General features: G+C 40.1%; 1 protein-coding gene across 9 annotated transcripts in view; it reads right to left on the bottom strand.

Annotated features, from left to right (window-relative positions):
* ccdc171 (coiled-coil domain containing 171) overlaps positions 1-20,507 on the bottom strand; it is a 380,694-nt gene that overhangs the window by 337,340 nt on the left and 22,847 nt on the right. For all 9 annotated transcript variants that reach the window (XM_072589026.1, XM_072589027.1, XM_072589024.1 and 6 more), the window contains one exon: positions 6,665-6,811. In XM_072589026.1, coding sequence (XP_072445127.1) covers positions 6,665-6,811 — 147 coding nt within the window. The remainder of the gene's footprint in view (positions 1-6,664; positions 6,812-20,507) is intronic.

The raw sequence follows: 20,507 nt of genomic DNA, 5'->3' as shown, positions 1-20,507 counted from the left end.
AAAACACCCAGGATATCAAAAACCAAAAGTAACTAATTAAAGAAAAACTTAAAATTCCACTTTTGTAGCTGTTACTTTCATACAAATCAATGTAGCAAGATGCACTGCTCTACAAGATAGGAATAAATGCTTCCAGATTTGGTGGTCAGTTCTAAACAAAACTTGATAGCAGATTACCTTTCCAAGACTTTAGCACATAAAAATAAACAAAAGAATTGCACAGAATAAACTATTAGATATGATATCACAACCTACCACTTCCTGTACATGTGGCAGGTGTTAAAATTTAATGTCACTATTCCAAATAGTTCTTTTTTGAATATAAACTGAGAGGCTAGAAATATTCATCAGGTCTGGGAGCAGCTGTCAAGAGAAACATTGATGACTTTTAATCAAAATTGGGGTTAGTAATATTACAGGCTTTAAGTACAGAGGACAGTAAAGAGGGTGAGGGGGTGATGGGTGAGGATCAAAACCAACCGGTCTTTAATAGGCTGTAGATATTAAATGCAAATATGAGAATGAAAACAAAAAGCAATGAAGGTGAATGAAGTACTTGCAGAAATGCCCACCTTGGGGATGTTCCACTCTCCCCTCAAATGGGATTCTGTTTGTTTATTTTACCTTGCCCACTTGCAATGCTTTCCATTTCTCCTCTCATATTTCATTACTCTCGCCTTCAGTCAATCACTAGCCTTCTAGTTGATCCATACTTTTTAAATCAACCTATTCAGACATCGTGTGAAATACCTCTAGAACAAGGGGTATTATTCTGGGGTATCACAAACCTACAATGCTGACTGCGTCTCTCTCTGAAGATGCAACCTGACTTACTGAGCATTTCCAGCATTCTATTTACATTTGTGGTTGCCAGAAACAACAGTATCTTGTTTGGAGGTTTTGTTTGGCATCCCAGTTAAATATGTCCTTCAGACACATTACAAAAATAAATTGAATGGTTCTTTATTCAATTACTATTGGTGTCAGCATGTTGTGCCCATGATGGCTACCATTTGACTGACTCTCCAGCATCTGCAGTCCTCACTTTCTATTTTCTTGAACCTAGGTCAATGATGTAATCAATGATAAATTGAAAGCTAATTATGAAAAGAAAAATGACATGTCTTTCACAAAAAGCAGTTCTTGTTTTTTTTTCTGGCCTTAGAAATAATGTTCAACTTGCAAATGCAAATAATGACTTGTCCAAATTGAGAACCACTGAATACAGAGGAACCTTGATTATCCAAAGGTCTCAGGTGAGGAGTTTTGTTTGGTTAATCGAATGCCACATAACATAGTTAGCCTTGCATCGGGACCTTGCGATCGTGTTCAGACAATCCAAAATTCAGTTAATCGAATGCCGGATAATTGAGATTCCTCTGCCTTTAGTTTAGCCTTCATAGTCAACTACGTGTGCCCTTGGCAATGCAAGACTGTGATCTCACGTCCATTGTCTAGCCATTGACATTGGTCCAATCTGTTATGTGCAGTAACATTTTGTTCCATCTGCTGACATGAAGTTTTACTACTTGCAGTCTTTCCAAAATTCATGCAAATCTTTCAGGTTATTGATGCTGACTCTGGTTCCAGGTCACAATTTCTCTCTCTCGATATCCTTTAAAATTTTATATTGGATAGTGAGACTCTTAACTATTCCTAATTGCCTCACCAACATTGGTCCATGTTATCCAAATTTAAGATATTTATCCATGTTATCAACCAAGAACACAACCAACAGCAACAGACATTATAGACCTTGATGAGGTTTATAAAATCATGAGGGACATGGATAAAGTGAATAACCAATAAATATTTCCAAGGGTAGGGGAGTCCAAAGTTAAATGGCATAGGCTTAAGATGAGAAGGGAAAGATTTGAAAGGGACCTGAGAGGCAACTTTTTCAGGCAGCGGGTGGTGTCTGTATGGAATGAGCTGTCAAAGGAAGTGTTGGAAGCAGATACAATAACAACACTTAAAGGCATCTGGTTGGGTACATGAGTACAAAGGGTTTAGAGGGATATGGTCCCAATGCTGGCAAATGGGACAAGACGAGTTCAGGATAACTGGTTGGCGCAGACAATTTGAACCAAAGGGTCTGTTCCTGTGCTGTATAACTCCATACTTATCTTAACAGATTAGCAGACAGTCCATTCAAAATAATTGAGAAATAAGATGAAATAACAGATCATTCTTTCGAGTTGCTGTGATTGAGAGTTTTATATAGTTACTCATTTGCTTTAAACTTTTAGCAAATTAGTAAAGGATATAATTTGAATCCTTTCTTCTATTTTTTCAGCATGGAAGAGAGTTTTGCATTACTACGACATACTGCGTTCATTGTGTGGAAGTAGGACAGCATTCAGTTTCGATCTGACAAAGTAGAATATTTCCTTTTTCCTGAAAAATCAAAAGCTGTGAAACAGCAAAGGAGTTGTGTGTTGCTGTACACATATCACAAAAAGTGCACAGGTACAAATAAATTCAAATGAGCTAATGGAATGCTGCCTTTTATCTCAAAAGGTTTCGGAATGTAGTAGGAAAATATTAGCAATGTTGATAGGGGTAGGAATTCATAAAGGGACTTAGATTAAGTACCCAAATAAAAGTAAAATACTGCAGATGCTGGAAGTCTGAAATAAAAATGAAGTGCTGGAGAAACTCTGTTGACCTGCCAGGATCTATGGAGAGAGAAACAAAGTTGGCATTTCAAATCATATTACTCTTCTTTGGAACGCCTCTTCAAAATTACTTAGATTAAGTAAGTGCACTCTATCTATTCCAATGTCAATTAATTGGAGATAATTCACTTTTAATCCAAGAAAGAAAGCTCAGAATTTGTTTTTAAGTCTGAAAGACAAAAAGCGGTGAAAGAGCAAAAGGATTTGAATGTGCAATTTCACAAATCATCGAAAACCATTGCACATTTACCGACAGATTTACATATAATTCCCATTCAAAGCAGCTGGAATGCAAATGGAAGGAAGTTATGCTTCAGTTGTCTAGAGCTTTGGCCAAACCCCTTGTGAACATACTGCAGGCAATTTCAGATGTGAACCTCAAGAAAGTTGCATCAGCCTTCAGGAGTTAGTCAGAATTTTCAAATTCAATAGGGGCAATGATCTACTCAAGACATTTAAAATGACTAATGCACAAAATCAAATATGAAGGCGATGGGAGGGCAGTTTTTTGTTCGGTAACTGATTATTTGGATAATCGATTTGACCTTAAACAAAGGAAACCATACTGAGCATAATTGCATTAAAACACATGTTTAGAGTTTTTCATTCAATCGCAAAAATTTGTACAAACACTGGATACCACTTAAAAATGCATGATAGTTTACAAATCAAAGCACTTTTTGTGTAAATAAAAATCATTGCAAAATAATAACCAATCTCTTCCTCAAAGAAAATATCCAGCTGCTGTTGCTTTAGGTGCTCCTGTCTCTTTTGTTTTGCAAATGATAACATTTGCCGAAGGTGCATCAACTTAATCAACTCAACTCCATCTTGTGCTTCATACCACTCCATGAAAAGTTGCAAACTGTTGATAGCTTTGTTAATGGGGACTGCGAGCGATGTCGGTTTCTGATTTTCCTTACCATCCACAGCGTCGATACTTTCCCGCTGTTCTTCCGGGACTATCATTGATAATCTGATCGTCGTTGTGTGTCTCTGTTTCAATGTTGCTGTCACAGTTTACCCAAGCATCAATCTCAGCCTCTATAATGTCTCCCAATCTCAGCTGTCTGCAGTTCTCGGTGATGTCAGTGGTTAGCCTTTATCTGGACAGGCATCCCTCTTCACCGTCATAGCTACCAACATGCAAGCCATTCCATGACTGTCGATGGCTTGATCCAGTCCCAAGATTCAGCAATCACGAACAAAGTGTCCTTGATTGTGAATGCCTTCATAATTTCCTGCACTTCTTTGCCTACAATGTCTTCGCGGAGGATGGCACGCAATATGCTATGGCGATGATATTTGTTCAATATTGCGATGATTCCCTGATTGAGGAAATTCCCTGGTGATTTTAATTGGCTGCCTTCTATAATGTGTGACCCCGCATTGTAGACAAGCAGAAGGGCACATTGCTAGAGTCCAACGCTTGCTAAATGTAATCTGACGGCAGGTACAAATTCTTTCTGAAACCAGGATGAAGAAAGTGGATATGTCATCCATGCCTCGTCTTGGGATTTGGACTTCATGGGAAACGAGTTCTTGTCACAGTTCTTGAAGCAACGTGTATTAGCATAACACTCAATGCAGTCAGGTGGTAATTTATGAGTGCCAGTGGCGTTGACACAAGGGAAGATCGTAATGCATTCCTTTTGCACTTTATGTCCCAACATCTGCTTTTCCATGCTGGACACAAGTGTTTTGTCCAGCAGCGCACGTCAAAACAATCCGCTTTCATCAGCATCATACAAATTGCTCAGGTTTATAATTTCCTTCACGGATGATGGATTGTAGTTTCTGTCTCTATCCTTCCACAGTGCTGTCATCCACAGAGTTCTGCTCTCCAAGAACACAGAGTTGCCTAATGCCGTGACTATGTTTAAAACGCTGTAACCAGCCCAATGATACGCTGTGATCGGCCTCACTGGCATGGAGTCATTCGTGGAAACTGGCAGCCCTTTCTAGTTGCATCAGACCAGATATGAGAATCCCCTTTTCACACGCTGTGAAAAACTACAGAAATACAGCTTGGTCAAGTTGCTCTTCTTTTGCTGTCTTCATGGACTTTATTTTTAATGCAATTGAAGTGTCACTTCGTTTGTTAGGTTTCTCAGTCACCGGCCTTGCTTTCCTGATGTTCCAATATTGTACTCCTGTACAATCTTTGATGCCTTTTCACCATGATCCAGACGCTGTAAAATCTGCTTTTCTGTTCAATTGTCACTGCTGTCCGCTTACTCTTTACAGACGTGATAAGTACAACAAACTCAATCACTTAAAACAGATACGTACTCGGAGCAAAGTCAAAAAAGGAATAAAGACACCACTAGTTTTGTCATGCATTAAAATCCTCCAGCATGTCAGTCATTTTTATGTGTTAAACTTATTTTAATACTGTTATAACTGACCGACTGAGAATGTTGCACCATGTCATTAACACCTCTTTGATGCAACATTTGCACATCTTCTTCAGTGCAGGTCATCCAAATTCACTACTCATTTAAACAAAGGATGCGATTGTCGCACCATTGTCAGTAACACTCAGAGTCATAGAGATGTACAGCATGGAAACATATCTTTCAGTCTAACCCGTCCATGCCGACCAGATATCCCAATCCAATCTAGTCCCACCTGCCAGCACCCGGCCTATATCCCTCCAAACTCTTCCTATTCATACACCCATCCAAATACCTCTGAGATGTTGCAATTGTACCAGCCTCCACCACTTCCTCTGGCAGCTCATTCCATTCACATACCACCCTCTGTGTGAAAAAGTTGCCCCTTAGGTCTCTTTTATATCTTTCCCCTCTCACCCTAAACCTATGCCCTCTAGTTCTGGACTCCCCGACCCTAGGGAAAAGACTTTGTCTATTTATCCTATCCATGCCCCTCATAATTTTGTAAACCTCTATAACGTTACCCCTCAGCCTCCGACGCTCCAGGGAAAACAGCCCCAGCTTGTTCAGCCTCTCCCTGTAGCTCAGATCCTCTAACCCTGGCAACATCCTTGTAAACCTTTTCTGAACCCTTTCAAGTTTCACAAAATCTTTCCGATAGGAATTCTCACAGATCCTATTTGGTTAATCTGATTTTCAGATAATTAATGTTTAGATAATTGAGGTTCCTCTGTAAACAATTGCGTTCAAAGTGAGAATCCAGATCTAAATAACATCATCTTAAAAATAGGAGTGAAACTTAGAAGCACTGGGTGTGGAAGAAGAGGTTCAAAGAAGCAGTGACTAACAACCCTAAGAATCACTGTGAAAGCTTTGGAATTTGGGCATGGGCTTGAGAAGACTACATAACTCTGGCATTGACTCCTTGAAGAAGTGTAGCGGCACGGTGGCACAGTGGTTAGCACTGCTGCCTCGCAGCGCCGGAGACCCGGGTTCAATTCCCGCCTCAGGCGACTGACTGTGTGGAGTTTGCACGTTCTCCCCGTGTCTGCATGGGTTTCCTCCGGGTGCTCCGGTTTCCTCCCACAGTCCAAAGATGTGCAGGTTAGGTGAATTGGCCATGCTAAATTGCCCGTAGTGTTAGATAAGGGGTAGATGTAGATGTAGGGGTATGGGTGGGTTACGCTTCGGCGGGGCGGTGTGGACTTGTTGGGCCGGAGGGCCTGTTTCCACATTGTAAGTAATCTAATTCAAAAAAAAAAAAAATTCTTAAGCATTGCTCCCAAGAACTGCTGATGTGTAAACTCTTGTAAGGCAAGGCCTGCCAAGAGCTCTCCTTCCCTTGCTCAGGATCTCTCAACCTACTGCTGCAATTCCTCCTCTTCCAGCTAGAACAGAATTCCTGGTAAGTTCCACATGATAGGAGGAGAGACATCTCATTGTCAAAGTTGTAAAGGTAGTACAGTTGCAGAAGGATCACAGTGCAAACCACAACGTATTCTCGATACAAAGTTTTTAAAAAGTGTCCCAGTGGTTGACCCATGAACAGCTAAGGGTTCAATTATGCAATAACCTGAGATAGCAATTTACCTCCAGCTCCCTTTTTAATCGTTCCTCTCGGTCAGTACTATATTCAAATTCATTTTTCTGTCGTCGCAGTGCTTCCGTGAGATTGTTGCGCTCAGCTTCTATTTCCTTTAGTCGCTTCTGCAGCCCAACAAACGTTTGCTCCTGACCCTTTGTGAAAAAAAATAAGATTTTACCAATTTAAATGGCAATGTTTACTAAGTGAATTATGATTTTCATCAAAGTTTATACGTTACAAGCTGAAAAGAATAGTATTATTTTGGATTTCATATTTCTACAATTAATACATCTACTAATGCACTTAGCATGGTCACTCAACTATGGCCATTAAATATGTTTGCAGTGAATACAATGCAGCTGTTAATTTTGATTTAAAAAAATATCCTTAGATTAACATGTAGAAAGACTCTTAAATTCAAAATTAAAAGACCAAATAATCACAGCAGTGTGTTTATTTTTTGACCATGGAAGTAAACAGTAACCAAAAATGTATATGAAAAAAACCAAAAAACGAAATGCTGGGAAAATGTGCACTGAAGAGATGCTCAATTGCTGGAAGGATAACGAAGAGGAAGTCATTTGAGAATGGGACATAGAATTGAGAGATGTCAGCTTACATAATTATTGAGATTTATACACACTTCACTTTCTGAAGTCTTCAAACACTTATCATCCACACTTCTGCTTTTTTGGATCTCCATGATATATATCATTCCCTCGATAAGGTCTGATTCAAACATTGCACTGCACTATCTCTATTAATTAACCACAATATGGTATGCCCATGTGTTCCTTATCCTAATCATACCTTCAAAAGCAATTGGACTTTGTTTGGTGCATTTAACATAACAGCAGAGAGCATAATTTACCACCATGTCAAATTCAGAGGTACATACTTAACTATTGCATTTAGGTGTTGTTGTGGTTCTGTTCGCCGAGCTGGGAATTTGTGTTGCAGACGTTTTGTCCCCTGTCTAGGTGACATCCTCAGCGCTTGGGAGCCTCCTGTGAAGCGCTTCTGTGATCTTTTCTCTGGCATTTATAGTGGTTTGAATCTGCCGCTTCCGGTTGTCAGTTCCAGCTGTCCGCTGCAGTGGCCGGTATATTGGGTCCACGTCGATGTGCTTGTTGATTGAATCTGTAGATGAGTGCCATGCCTCTAGGAATTCCCTGGCTGTTCTCGGTTTGGCTTGTCCTATTGTAGTAGTATAGTCCCAGTCAAACTCATGTTGCTTGTCATCTGTGTGTGTGGCTACTAAGGATAGCTGGTCGTGTCATTTCGTGGCTAGTTGGTGTTCATGGATGCGGATCGTTAGCTGTCTTCCTGTTTGTCCTATGTAGTGTTTTGAGCAGTCCTTGCATGGGATTTTGTATATTATGTTGGTTTTGCTCATGCTGGGTATCAGGTACTTTGCCCTGGTGAGAAGTTGGAAAGGCTTAGCCTGTTCTTCTTGGAACAATGTAGGTTAAGAGGTAGCCAAAGATGTTCAGTATGACAACAAAACCAAAGAACTGTGGATGCTGGAAATCAAAACCAAAAACAGAAATTGCAGAGAAAACTCAATAGATCCAGCAGCAGCTGTGCTACAACCTACTGAGTTTCTGAGCAATTTCTGTTTGTGTTCAAATAATGATTGGTATTGACAGAGTAGAGAAAGGCTATTCCCTCTAGCGAGTGGGTCCGTAATCAAATGACAGAATTAAAACCAATGGCAAATGATCCAGAAAGAATTCCTTTCAGTTTGGAAGTCTAGAACACCCTACCTGAAAAAATGATGAAAATTGTTCCATATATAATTTTTAAAATGTGTTGGACAGGAACTTGAGAATGAGAAACTTGCAGGATTACAGACAAAGATGAGCAGACAATTGAACACAAATGCTACTCCAGAGATCCAACGCATGTCAAATGGCCCCTTTCTGTGCCCTTATTTTGTGAAAAAATCATGCACAATTTGGTTTCAAGGCATACTGCTTCTGGATTCACTGTTGCAGCTGCAGTAGTCAACCACCACCCATGGGAGAGTGTATAAAGAAGAGAAATCAAGGGAGGGGCTGGGAGGTGGAACTGACCAGAGATCCACCTATATAAAGCTATTCAGAAATTTGGTGTGAACATACCAAAGGTCATTTTACAATTTTAGAGACTTGACTAATTTGGGTTATTTTAAAGTTGTGAATTATGGGCAGACTAATTTGGGGTTAGTACAGGTGCTATAATATATCTCTTACTAAAACCTCCAGATCTCATGCTTTGTCTACTCTAATGATAAAAGTTATTGATTTCTCATCAGATCGTACCATAAATTTGATTGTCCAAAGCTGGATCATAATCACAACTAGATATCTCAAAGCACATTGCAGCCAATGAAGTATTTGAGTATAATCAGAAATGCGATCCTGTAATTTAAAATCAAGATAACTAAGGGCTGTGACACTACTAAAGGTCCATATGCAATTTGGGCTTGAGCACGTCAATATCAACTTGTGACAACACAAAAAATGATCTAAGAGAACTGGACAAAGTTTCAAAAGGGCATGTCACGCTTGTGCATTGGTCAAATAAGGTGTTTCAACTTAAGACAGAAAAATGCATGATTTATTTTGTTTGAAAGCTGCATAATATAAAAGTATTTGCATTAGGAATAATTCTGATGGGGTTTCATTGAAACACTGGAAGGTGCAAAGTCTAAGTGGGAGCTTGCCAGTTATAATATTAATCATTGTGTTTCCTACACTGGATCAGTGACTACATTCCAAAAGTACTTTGTTGGCTGTAAAGTGTTTTGGAGCATCTGACAGTTGTGAAATGGATCCTAGAAATCAAAGTCGTTATTCTTGGTGTCAGCTTGGCTTAGAAGTAACACTCAGCTCCAAATTTGAAGCTCAATACTTCAAGCCTCTCTGTGGAACTTGAGCACTATATAGAAGCCCTACAGCGTGGAAGCAGGCCATGTGGCCCATAGAGTCCAAGCCGAGCCTCCGAAAGGATCCTACATATATTCACCGCCATCTTTGGATTGTGGGAGGAAACCGAAGCACTTAGAGGAAACCCATGCAGATATAGGGAGAATGTGCAAACTTCACACATACAGTCGTCCAAGGGTGGAATTGAACCCAGGTGCTTGGCACTATGAGACAGCTGTGCTAACCACTGAGTCACTGCAACATAATCAAATTTGGCCTCATGCCAAGATAGATTGTTATGCCACAAGTCTAGAGGCGAGTTAGTTAAATCTTCAATGTTATTCATTTGTGAAGAGCTTTTGCCTTTTTGTTAACACCATTCGCAGAATTTTAGGATCATATGTTGCTAACAGCACAGGAGACTATTCTGTCCATTGTGTATGTGCTGAGTCTACAACAGCAACTCAGTTTCTCCCACTTCCTTTCCTTTTCTTCAAGGATCTGCTTATCTTTTCTCTTCACATGATCATCTATTTCCCATTTAAAATCTCCCATTTGCTCAACCACCTTCTCAGGCAGTGCATTCCAGTTCCCAGACATTCACTGCCTAAAAAAGTTCTTTGTCCCATCACTTCAAAGATGTATCATTAAAATCATTCACATTAAAGCAGAAATTAACGTACGACCTTATTTCTCTGCTTCACATCTGTCACAGAAACATTCACATGCAACCTGTACTTAGGTTGCTTTTCAGAAAATGGCCAGGAGAGGTCATTATCTGTATTAGGAAATGGGTTTCAACAGCACTTTCATGCATAACACTTTGCTATCCTATCTGAAAAAATTGCTTACGTGCGAAATGAAATGGCAGAGTACTTTAAAAGAAAAGGTATTCCATTTGTATTTAATCTCTTTGTAGAACTTCATATTTCTTCAAATTACTCTTTTTCAGTGATTTTGTACTGCTGATTTCTTTTGTATGAATTACTTTTTTAAAAAACATCAACGTAATATGAAATTGGTAACTAAAGTTCAACGGTCAAAATCCAATTAACATTTTTAAGTTCTATTTGCTATTCTCAGAACATTTCACATTAACGAAATACAATTACAGACAAAAAAAACACTATCATGCAAGTCCCATTACATTGGATAACATTAATAGAGCAAGCAAAATTGACATCCTCAGGTATTAAATACTTATGAATGTTGACAAATATATCCAATTAAATCTTACTGATTAAAAGCCAGTTAAATCTTGCTGAAGATGTAGTAGAATACAGTGCAGTTGAAACAGGCAAAAAACTCTTCACAATAAGGATCGCACTTCAGTCAACAGGAATGTTCTTCAAATTTCAGATTTCATAGGACAGCGGCAAACTTTGGTGTCACAGTGGGAATAGAGGGGTAGATACAATCAATTGTGACAATTTAAATAATTTATGCTCTACTTATTTATGGATATATTTTTAAATTGCATCGACAGTAATTAACCAATCTAGAGACAAGACCTATATCCTTGCAGGATTTAAATTTCTGAACTGAATGTAAAATACTGCGGATGCTGGAAATCTGAAATAAAAACAGAACGCGCTGCAGAAACTCAGCAGATCTGGCAGCAGCCGGAGGGAGATAAACAGAATTTTGAGTTCAAAAATTCTCATTTAGAACATTTCTCTCTCCATAGCTGCTGCCAGATCTGGTGAGTTTCTCCAGCATTTTCTAATTAAAAAACAAGTTTTTAACCTGCCCCTCATAGTGAGGCCAGATGCAGGAAAGATAACACCATTTCACACTAAGCTCAAAAAAGGTACAGTGTCCACTGAAGAGTGTGTTAATAATCTGAAATGGCAGCATGACTGGCTCTTTGCTATAAATTCTGTGTCCTATGGTCCCGCTCCACAACCACCTGATGAAGAAGCAGCGCTCAGAAAGCTGGTGCTTTCAAAGAAACCTGTTGGGACTATAACCTGGTGTTATGGGATTTTTAACTTTGTCCACCCTAGTCCAACACTGGCTCTTCCACATCTTAAAAGTGAGATTTCTTTGCCAAGAAAGTTTCATCACCTATATTCGAAACATTAATTCCCTGTCCCCACTTAATTGGCACCACATCCACGAACATTTCTTCCCTCTACTATCAACACTCAGTAACAGCAGTGTGTACCATTACAAAATGCACTTCATAAATCCACCACGGTTCCTTGCACACCACCTTCCAGACCTACCACAATCCAGAAGGAGAAGGAAAGCAAATATATGGGAACACCAGCAGCTGCAAGTGTCCCTCCAAGCCACTCACTGTCTTGACTTGGAAATATCCCCCTGTTCCTTCAGTGTCTCTAGATCAAAATCCATTACTCCCTAATGACATTGTGGGTGTAACCACACCAAACGGACTACAGCTCACTACCACCTTCTCAGGGGCAACTAGTGAGGGCAATAAATACTGGCCGAGCAAGTATCTTCGAGATCAGGAGTAAAGAAAAAGGATGAATGTCTTGAATTTATTGCAATGGAACTTTAATGGGATGTTTTCAGCCAGTATGCAGTCTATATACAAATATATAGATATGCAATTTTAAGACAGAAAACCCATAGAGGACAAAGTACATCTGTTAAACTATTTAGAAATGGTCTTGCTCTCAGACACAAGAAAAAGTTTCAGTGTTCAATCTTCATTCCTTCCTCCTGATCTGTTCCTATTGGTGAACTGAGGTCCTTCTTCCACGGAACGCATTACTTTTCAATGTTATCTATTATAATGTAAGTAGGTGAATACTGTTTGAGATTTATCTACTAAACTGTTATCTGTTCAAAAGGTACAGTTCAAGAGTTGCCAAGTTTTTAAACTATATTTTTAATGAAAAATAATCTTTAAAAAAAATTACAAATACAAAACAATACAATTCAACAAAAGTAAGAACACCAAAAATATTAAAAACCCAAACCACCCTCATGTACAAATGTATAAATGTATAGAAAATATCACATAAAAAACTCCAACTAACTACTCAACTAAATAATAACCAAACTAATAAATAATAACTCAGCTCAGCCAAACAAAACACTCACTCGAATATCAAGAGCATTAGTTTTCACATATTCATGCGTTCACAATTCCCCCTCTCTGAATATTGGACTCAAAGCACAATCGTTAGTTATATAAAAGCCCTTATTAGTGTGGCAGACAAATCTGTGTCCAGGTATTCCAAAATGGGCTGCCACGAGTTATAAAAATTCTCAGTCTTGTGGCGTACCATAATTGTGAGAAAATCCAAATGGGATCTGCCAGCTGCCCCTAAAAAATGTGATGACCGCAGCAAAAAGGTCACTGCAGAGAATCTTTACCCATCTAATAAAGGATTCATCCAAGCCAAACCATTTCAGAATATTAAAAAAGGTGCGGCCACTCAACTGTCAAATGCCTTCTCTGCTTATGAGAAATCATCAATCCCTGTATTGACTGTTGTTGACACATTTGAATTACATTAAGCAGCCTCCTAACATTACTGGAGGATCTGAGGTCCTTTATGAAGTCCATCGGGTCCTCTTTAACACAGTCTCCAGCCTTAATGCAAGAGTCTTAAATGTGGACTTCAAAATCCTCTCTAAGAAATGGGCCTGTACGAAGCACAGTCCTCCAGGATCTTCCCTTTTTTAAGAACAAGTGAAAGATTGGCGTCTCTCAAAGATGGCATAAGACAAACATGACTGTACGAGTCATTGAATATGTTGAGCATCAGCCTGACAATGTGTTTATAAATTCGTTGGGTGGTCCATCAGGACTGGGCGCCTTTCCACTCTGAAGCTGCTTCACTGTCTCCTGAACCTCTTGCTCTGATAAAATCTCTGGAATGCCACATTAATATTTCTGGAATCACATGTTAGGTCCCGAGTCCCTTCCCTAATCAAAATAATGGCTTGAGGGGCACTCCTTTTCCTGGCAAGCTATGCTAGGTATTTGCCCGGCTTGTCATCATACTCATATAACTTTGCTTTGTGAAAATAAGCTGTTTTTTGCTGTCTACGTGAGCACGGAATTCAATGCAGACTGCAGCGCCATCATCCTCTGTAGCTCAACCAATAAGGGCCTGTCAAAGTAAGCCTTCTCGACTGCTTTCAACTGTGCTTCAAGGAGACGTTGCTGTTCGCCCTTCTGCTGCTTCCTGCTGACAGATTAGGAAATAACTTACCCCTTGGCCGAGGCTTTGTCGGTTTTCCAAAGGACGGACGGGCTACTAACTGAGCCTTAGTTAATGTCTAGTAATGCCCGAAATTCCCTGGAGGAATTCTCCACAAACTTATTATCCTTAAGGATAAAGGGATCCATTCATCAGTGCCTTGGGCCCATTGTAACATCCTTAATCTTAACCAACAGGTACATTGGAGCCTGATCGGTGATGGTAATATTACCAACTGTACAAGATGCTACCAAATCCAGGGTTGCCACGGTCAGAAAAACATCAACCCGGTATGACATCTGTGTGGATTGGAAAAAAAAGCGTGAAATCTCTGCCTGTTGGGTGGAGACACCTCCAGGTGTCTACCAACCCTAACTCCACACACAGATCCATGAATTGTTTAGTTTATACAGAGGGTATTCAGGGAGGGGGTCCTTTGGGCAACTTGTCTACGGTGGGATCCATGAGACAATTAAAATCTCCCTCATAATGATGTCAGGAATTAAGATCAATTTAGAGAATACATCTACCAGAAACTTCAGGGGGTGGGCCGGAGGGCAATAAACATTTAATATACCTTATTCTTCCCCATTTATCAGGGCTTTGAGAATTACAAACCTCCTGTGTGCGTCTTTAACACACTATAGTTACTTAAATGGGAGATTCCTGCTAACCAATATAGCCACTCCCCTATTTATAGTATTAAAAGATGAAAAGTAAACCCGTTCAAAGCCATTCTGCTGTAGTTTCAAATGCTCCTTATCATCCAAGTGTGTCACTTGTAACAAAGCATTATCCACCTTTTCCTTTGAGACTCGAAAGTACCTTCTTCCTCTTAATTCGTGACTGACTGCCTCTGATGTTCCAGGTACACCATTTAATCAAGTCATTAGCCATAACCTTCTGAGTAACATTTAGATTCCAGAGAGGAGGAATTCAAACCACAAATCACTAAGCCTTACTGTCACAAGATCCCTCAAACATTGGAGCTACATCAACTAAAACCACTATGGTTAAAAAACCTACAAAGCAATCAAAAAGGTTATATACTACAAAGACAAAACAAAAAAAAAAATCAAACCAACATGTGGTGCTGAATTGGGAACTCACCCCCTCCCAAAGGGGGCAACTACACATCCCAAACCCAACTTCCTATCCCACTGCCATTACTGCAGCCGGGCATTTAAATACCTGAGCCGGGCATAAGCTGCCCGTAAGTAGGCACCTAGCCATCGCAACCATTTTCTCTCCTCCTAGCCAGAGCCACACTGTAAACACAAGCAGAAAAGAAAGAAAATACACCATGGAATAATACAGTGAATAAAGAATTTTTTTTAAAAAAGGTAAGTACCCCACTCATCCTCTGATATAACTTGACTTAGAAATTGAAAGTAGACGTCTCAACTGCTGCCAAACATAGTTTAGACCAGATCATTACCAAAAAAAAAGGAAAAGAACGCCCTGACCAAACTTCCTCTTTTTTTAAAAAAGAAAAAACAAAGACATACCCAAACAACACTACTATTTGTACATACTAAATTGCTCAGATTAAGTTAATTTGTCCACAAAGTCTCATGCCTTCTCCAACATGTCAAATGTCAAAGAGAGATGTACAGATCCATCTAAGGTGTTCCGAAGCACCACCGGATGCCTCAGAGTACCGGATCCCAAGCTTCCCCAGTCTTCTCTTGAGCTTTCACAGGATTTTCTTTTCTGGATCACTGCTGCTGAGAAGTCTTGGAAGAACATGATCTTAGAGCTCTCATAAACTAGGGCCATCAGGTCCTTCCCCTAGATTCTGGAAGCTTTCACAATTCTCTCCTTACTTCTATAATGAGGAAATCGCACCAAGATAGAACAAGGACGTTGATCCAGACCTGACATCCGCATCATGACCCAGTTGAGCCCTCTCGATCTTCAAGCCGCTTATTCCAGCCTTCAAATTAAGGAATTTCGGCAACCAGTCCTCAATAAATTCCGCTGGCTGCTCACCTTCCTTACCCTCTGGCAGGCTGACAATCAGAATATTTTTTCTCCTGTCCCTGTTCTTAAGGTCATCAACTTGGTCAAGCAAATTATGGATTGCGTCTCCTGAGCTTGGATCCTATCCTCGGAGGGACCAGTATCAGCTTCCACCATTGCAATTTTGTATTCTGCCTCATCTGTCCTTTTCTCCAGGACTCCCAGCTGCTGTTCAAGCTTCTGCGACATGATAGAGATCCGAGCCAGCTTCTCCTCTATCTTCTTACCCAACATTGGTCTCTGATGCAGTGTACTTCAATTATTCTTGTCATCTAAATGTGAGAGCTGTGGGGAAACAAACTCTTTCTGCCCTGCTAACTTCAACCTGTAAGCATCTGTTCCATTGTCTTTTTTTTTTACTGGTCTTTAAGAGGGTTTGCTTATTGGGACTGTTGTGTGTAATCAGAACAGCATAATTAAGTCTGGTTTGGATAGACAGTTCTGTCGGGCTTATTTATTCCGTTCTGTGTGTTTCATTGTGTAATTTTGTGAATAAATTTTTGTCTGTTTTAACCTGGTAATCAACCTCGCTAACTTACTCTGGGTAATTTTCACTGTATGCTTACTGAAACAAATTGCAAAGTTATAGAACATAGAACAATACAGCACAGAACAGGCCCTTCGGCCCACGATGTTGTGCCGAACTTCTATCCTAGATTAAGCACCCATCCATGTACCTATCCAAATGCCGCTTAAAGGTCGCCAATGATTCTGACTCTACCACTCCCACGGGCAGCGCATTCCATGCCCCCACCACTCTCTGGGTAAAGAATCCACCCCTGACATCTCTCCTATACCTTCCACCCTTCACCTTAAATTTATGTCCCCTTATAACACTCTGTTGTACCCGGGGACAAAGTTTCTGACTGTCTACTCTATCTATTCCTCTGATCATCTTATAAACCTCTATCAAGTCACCCCTCATCCTTCGCCGTTCCAACGAGAAAAGGCCGAGAACTCTCAACCTATCCTCGTATGACCTATTCTCCATTCCAGGCAACATCCTGGTAAATCTCCTCTGCACCCTCTCCAAAGCTTCCACATCTTTCCTAAAGTGAGGCGACCAGAACTGCACACAGTACTCCAAATGTGGCCTAACCAAAGTCCTGTACAGCTGCAACATCACTTCACAACTCTTGAATTCAATCCCTCTGCTAATGAACAATAATACACCATAGGCCTTCTTACAAACTCTATCCACCTGAGTGGCAACTTTCAAAGATCTATGTACATAGACCCCTAGATCCCTCTGTTCCTCCACCTGACTAAGAACCCTACCATTAACCCTGTATTCTGCATTCTTATTTGCTCTTCCAAAATGGACAACCTCACACTTGGCAGGGTTGAACTCCATCTGCCACTCCTCAGCCCAGCTCTGCATCATATCTAAGTCCCTTTGCAAACAACAAATGCCCTCCTCACTGTCCACAACTCCACCTATCTTCGTATCATCTGCAAATTTACTGACCCACCCTTTGACTCCCTCATCCAAGTCATTAATAAAAATTACAAACAGATAAAAATTACAAACAGAATTATGGTCTGGGCTGCCTGCGTAAGAATGTTTTGAGTGGTTTGGCCTAGTCCATAACAATACCAGGCTGTAGGGATTCCAAATAGGTTACTTCTGCAGTCTTTAAAATCAATCCTTGAATCTGTATATAAATCAGAGTAGAGTCATAGAGATGTACAGCATGGAAACAGACCCTTCGGTCCAACCCGTCCATGCCAACCAGATATCCCAACCAGTTTTGCCTTGTTTATCTTCATTCGTGTTATCAAAAAGTATTTGTTTTGTTTTATTGTTAAAATGAAGACTGCAATCTTGTATGCTTTGTTTTACTAGAAGATCACATCAGGACCTTTTTTTAAAATGATGATCTATCTAACCAAGCATTCATCAGGAGTCTAACTTGTACAGTACTAACATCAATTTTACTTTATTATGATCTTGTGGCTCCAATTGTTTTGGGAGAAATGTCAAGACATGAAATCAAACTAATGAAGGATTAGTATCAGTCTGACCATTGTGGCACAGAGTCTCACACCGGGCACCTCACACCTTCAATACGTTATTTGGGCCAACATGACACCAATTCTTAAAGTTCCCTTGAGAATGTAACTTTTAAATGTTCTGTGATTTACGTATGAAAGAACTGAAACCAACATGTTCATTCTAAAAGAGGAAAGACTTAAACAATCCAGGTCTTTTTCAATATATAATTTCAGTTACATCACACTGTAAATCTTTGCTATAAACCTTGTGTCTTACGATCTTATACTCCACAACCACCTGATGATGGAGCAGTGCTCTGAAAGCTAGTGCTTCCAAATAAACCTACAAGTCAGTAATCTTAGGGAACCTTCTCATTTATTGGATGCTTTTACTGATTCTGATCTATCCAGTGTATCCCAGTAACAAAATGGCTAGGCAACCAAATGGTGTTAACTCAGCAATCAGAGTTTGCCACACATTTTTAAATGGGACACAAGGATGTTTTACCATCTACTTTTTCACTAAATCACTGAAACACTGAAATAATCTGAAATCCCAATAAATTATGATGTGGGTTAACTAATCATAAAATCGCTACAGTGCAGAAGCAGGCCATTGGGCTCATTAAGTCTGCACTGAACCTCTGAAGAGCATCCCATTCAAAGCCAATTTCCCCAACCTAATTCCCTGTAATCCTGCATTCCCAATGACTAATCCAGCTAATTTATACATCCGTGGGCATGACGGGTAACTTAGTATGGCTAATCCACCTAATCTGCACATCTTTGGACTAAGCAAGGAAACCAGAGCACCTGGAGGAACACGTGCAGACATAGAGAACATGTAAACTCCACACAGGGAGTCACCCGAGGCAGTATCAAATCCAGGTCTCTAGCACTAAGAGTACTAACAACAGAGCTACTGCACCACCCCTAATGGTCTAAATCACTCAATTTCCTGTCATTTCAATAATGTAGTACGTACACAGGTACAAAAACACTGAATTAGAGAGCACATGCATAAATGAGGTCAAGTGAAATATCTACATGGCAACTTTATTATAAGAAAGCATGGATTTAACCAATGTTAAATTCAACATTTACGGTACTTGGGGCAGATGGACAAAGTAAAATTTACTTCTGTAGTGAATGAAGCCAGGTAGGAGACAGGGGTCATTTATTGTAGGGTCAGCTCTGTTCAGAGAGGTGTTGAGGCTTGGAAAAGAAACTTTGGCTTCAGATTTTTACACTTTCCATGTTTATTTCTTGGCTACAGGCTTCTTCAATTATTTACTGTCTTTTGGTTTCTTCACCACATTCCCCTGTGTTTCTTTCTTTAGCAATTTTGAAGGAGTCAGAAGCACCCTGTCCCTTTGTCTGCACTAAAGAACCTTTCTCCACCTTTTGCCAGATTAGATTAGATTAGATTAGATTAGATTACTTACAGTGTGGAAACAGGCCCTTCGGCCCAACAAGTCCATACCGCCCCGCCGAAGCGTAACCCACCCATACTCCTACATCTACATCTACCCCTTACCTAACACTACAGGCAATTTAGCATGGCCAATTCACCTGACCTGCACATCTTTGGACTGTGGGAGGAAACCGGAGCACCCGGAGGAAACCCACGCAGACACGGGGAGAACGTGCAAACTCCACACAGTCAGTCGCCTGAGGCGGGAATTGAACCCAGGTCTCTGGCGCTGTGAGGCAGCAGTGCTAACCACTGTGCCACCGTGCCGTCCTTATAGAACCTAATCTCAGAGTTTCTCCACTTTGACCCACTACCAGTTGAAGCTATCTTCAATGCAACCAGAGACAACCCCTTGCAACTGCTGCAACCTGCCACAACATTATTGCTGATTTATAGTCTTAGTAAACGTTATAAATACCAAGAGTAACCAGTGTCTCTGTGCATGCACAGGCTATAGCCATCCTGCCATTAGTAATAATACACACTCAGTACCCAATGACCAAGACTATTTTTCAGCATATTCAGGCTCATTTGTCTTAAGCAGAAAGAAACATGAATTTCTTTCAGAAAGAAGCTAACAAATCATTTTAAACTCACAATCTTGTTTATTTGAAATTTTACAAGAAATCAATATCAGAGATCTTATGGTTTACAGCAGACTGGAGTTGTACATCTATCAAAGCACTGATTTTGCACAGAGATGAACATTCAAGAGACTTCACCTGTCTTGTATGACTTGGGAGATTAAGCCAGTTTTGTCTTACTCATTTTCTACTCCAAAGGGCATATTGATGAGCTTTGTTAGATACTGTAAAAGTTGTAGCAGAGCAGAGAAGCAGTGCTTGGAAGTAATCATCAACTCTTTTATTGTAAATATCAACAGCAAAATGATGCCTTCTTCCCCTTTAGCGGACACACTAGTGAAGAAGGGAAGGCAAGCATTTTTGTATAACATATAGAAATTCAAACGGAGAATTCAAGGGTCTAGAGAATGAGGTAGAAGAATACTTTAGTGGAACCGAATATTACCAACATTGCTTAGTTTGCTATAGGTCAAGAGGACCACAGTGTCTCCCTCAGGAACAAACAAATCCCTTAAGATTTAAAGGGATTATGAATTTCAAATAGTTGAAAAAATAAGAGGAAAATCCTTTGCTCACAAGGATATTGCACTTGTATGCACTCTATTGTTACACAACAGTGGTTCGCACTGCTGCCTCACAGCGCCAGAGACCCAGTTCAATTCCCGTCTCAGGCGACTGAC

The sequence above is a fragment of the Chiloscyllium punctatum genome, chromosome 2, assembly GCF_047496795.1.
Source record: "Chiloscyllium punctatum isolate Juve2018m chromosome 2, sChiPun1.3, whole genome shotgun sequence".
NCBI lineage: Eukaryota > Metazoa > Chordata > Chondrichthyes > Orectolobiformes > Hemiscylliidae > Chiloscyllium > Chiloscyllium punctatum.
This window is presented reverse-complemented; position numbering and strand designations above follow the sequence as displayed.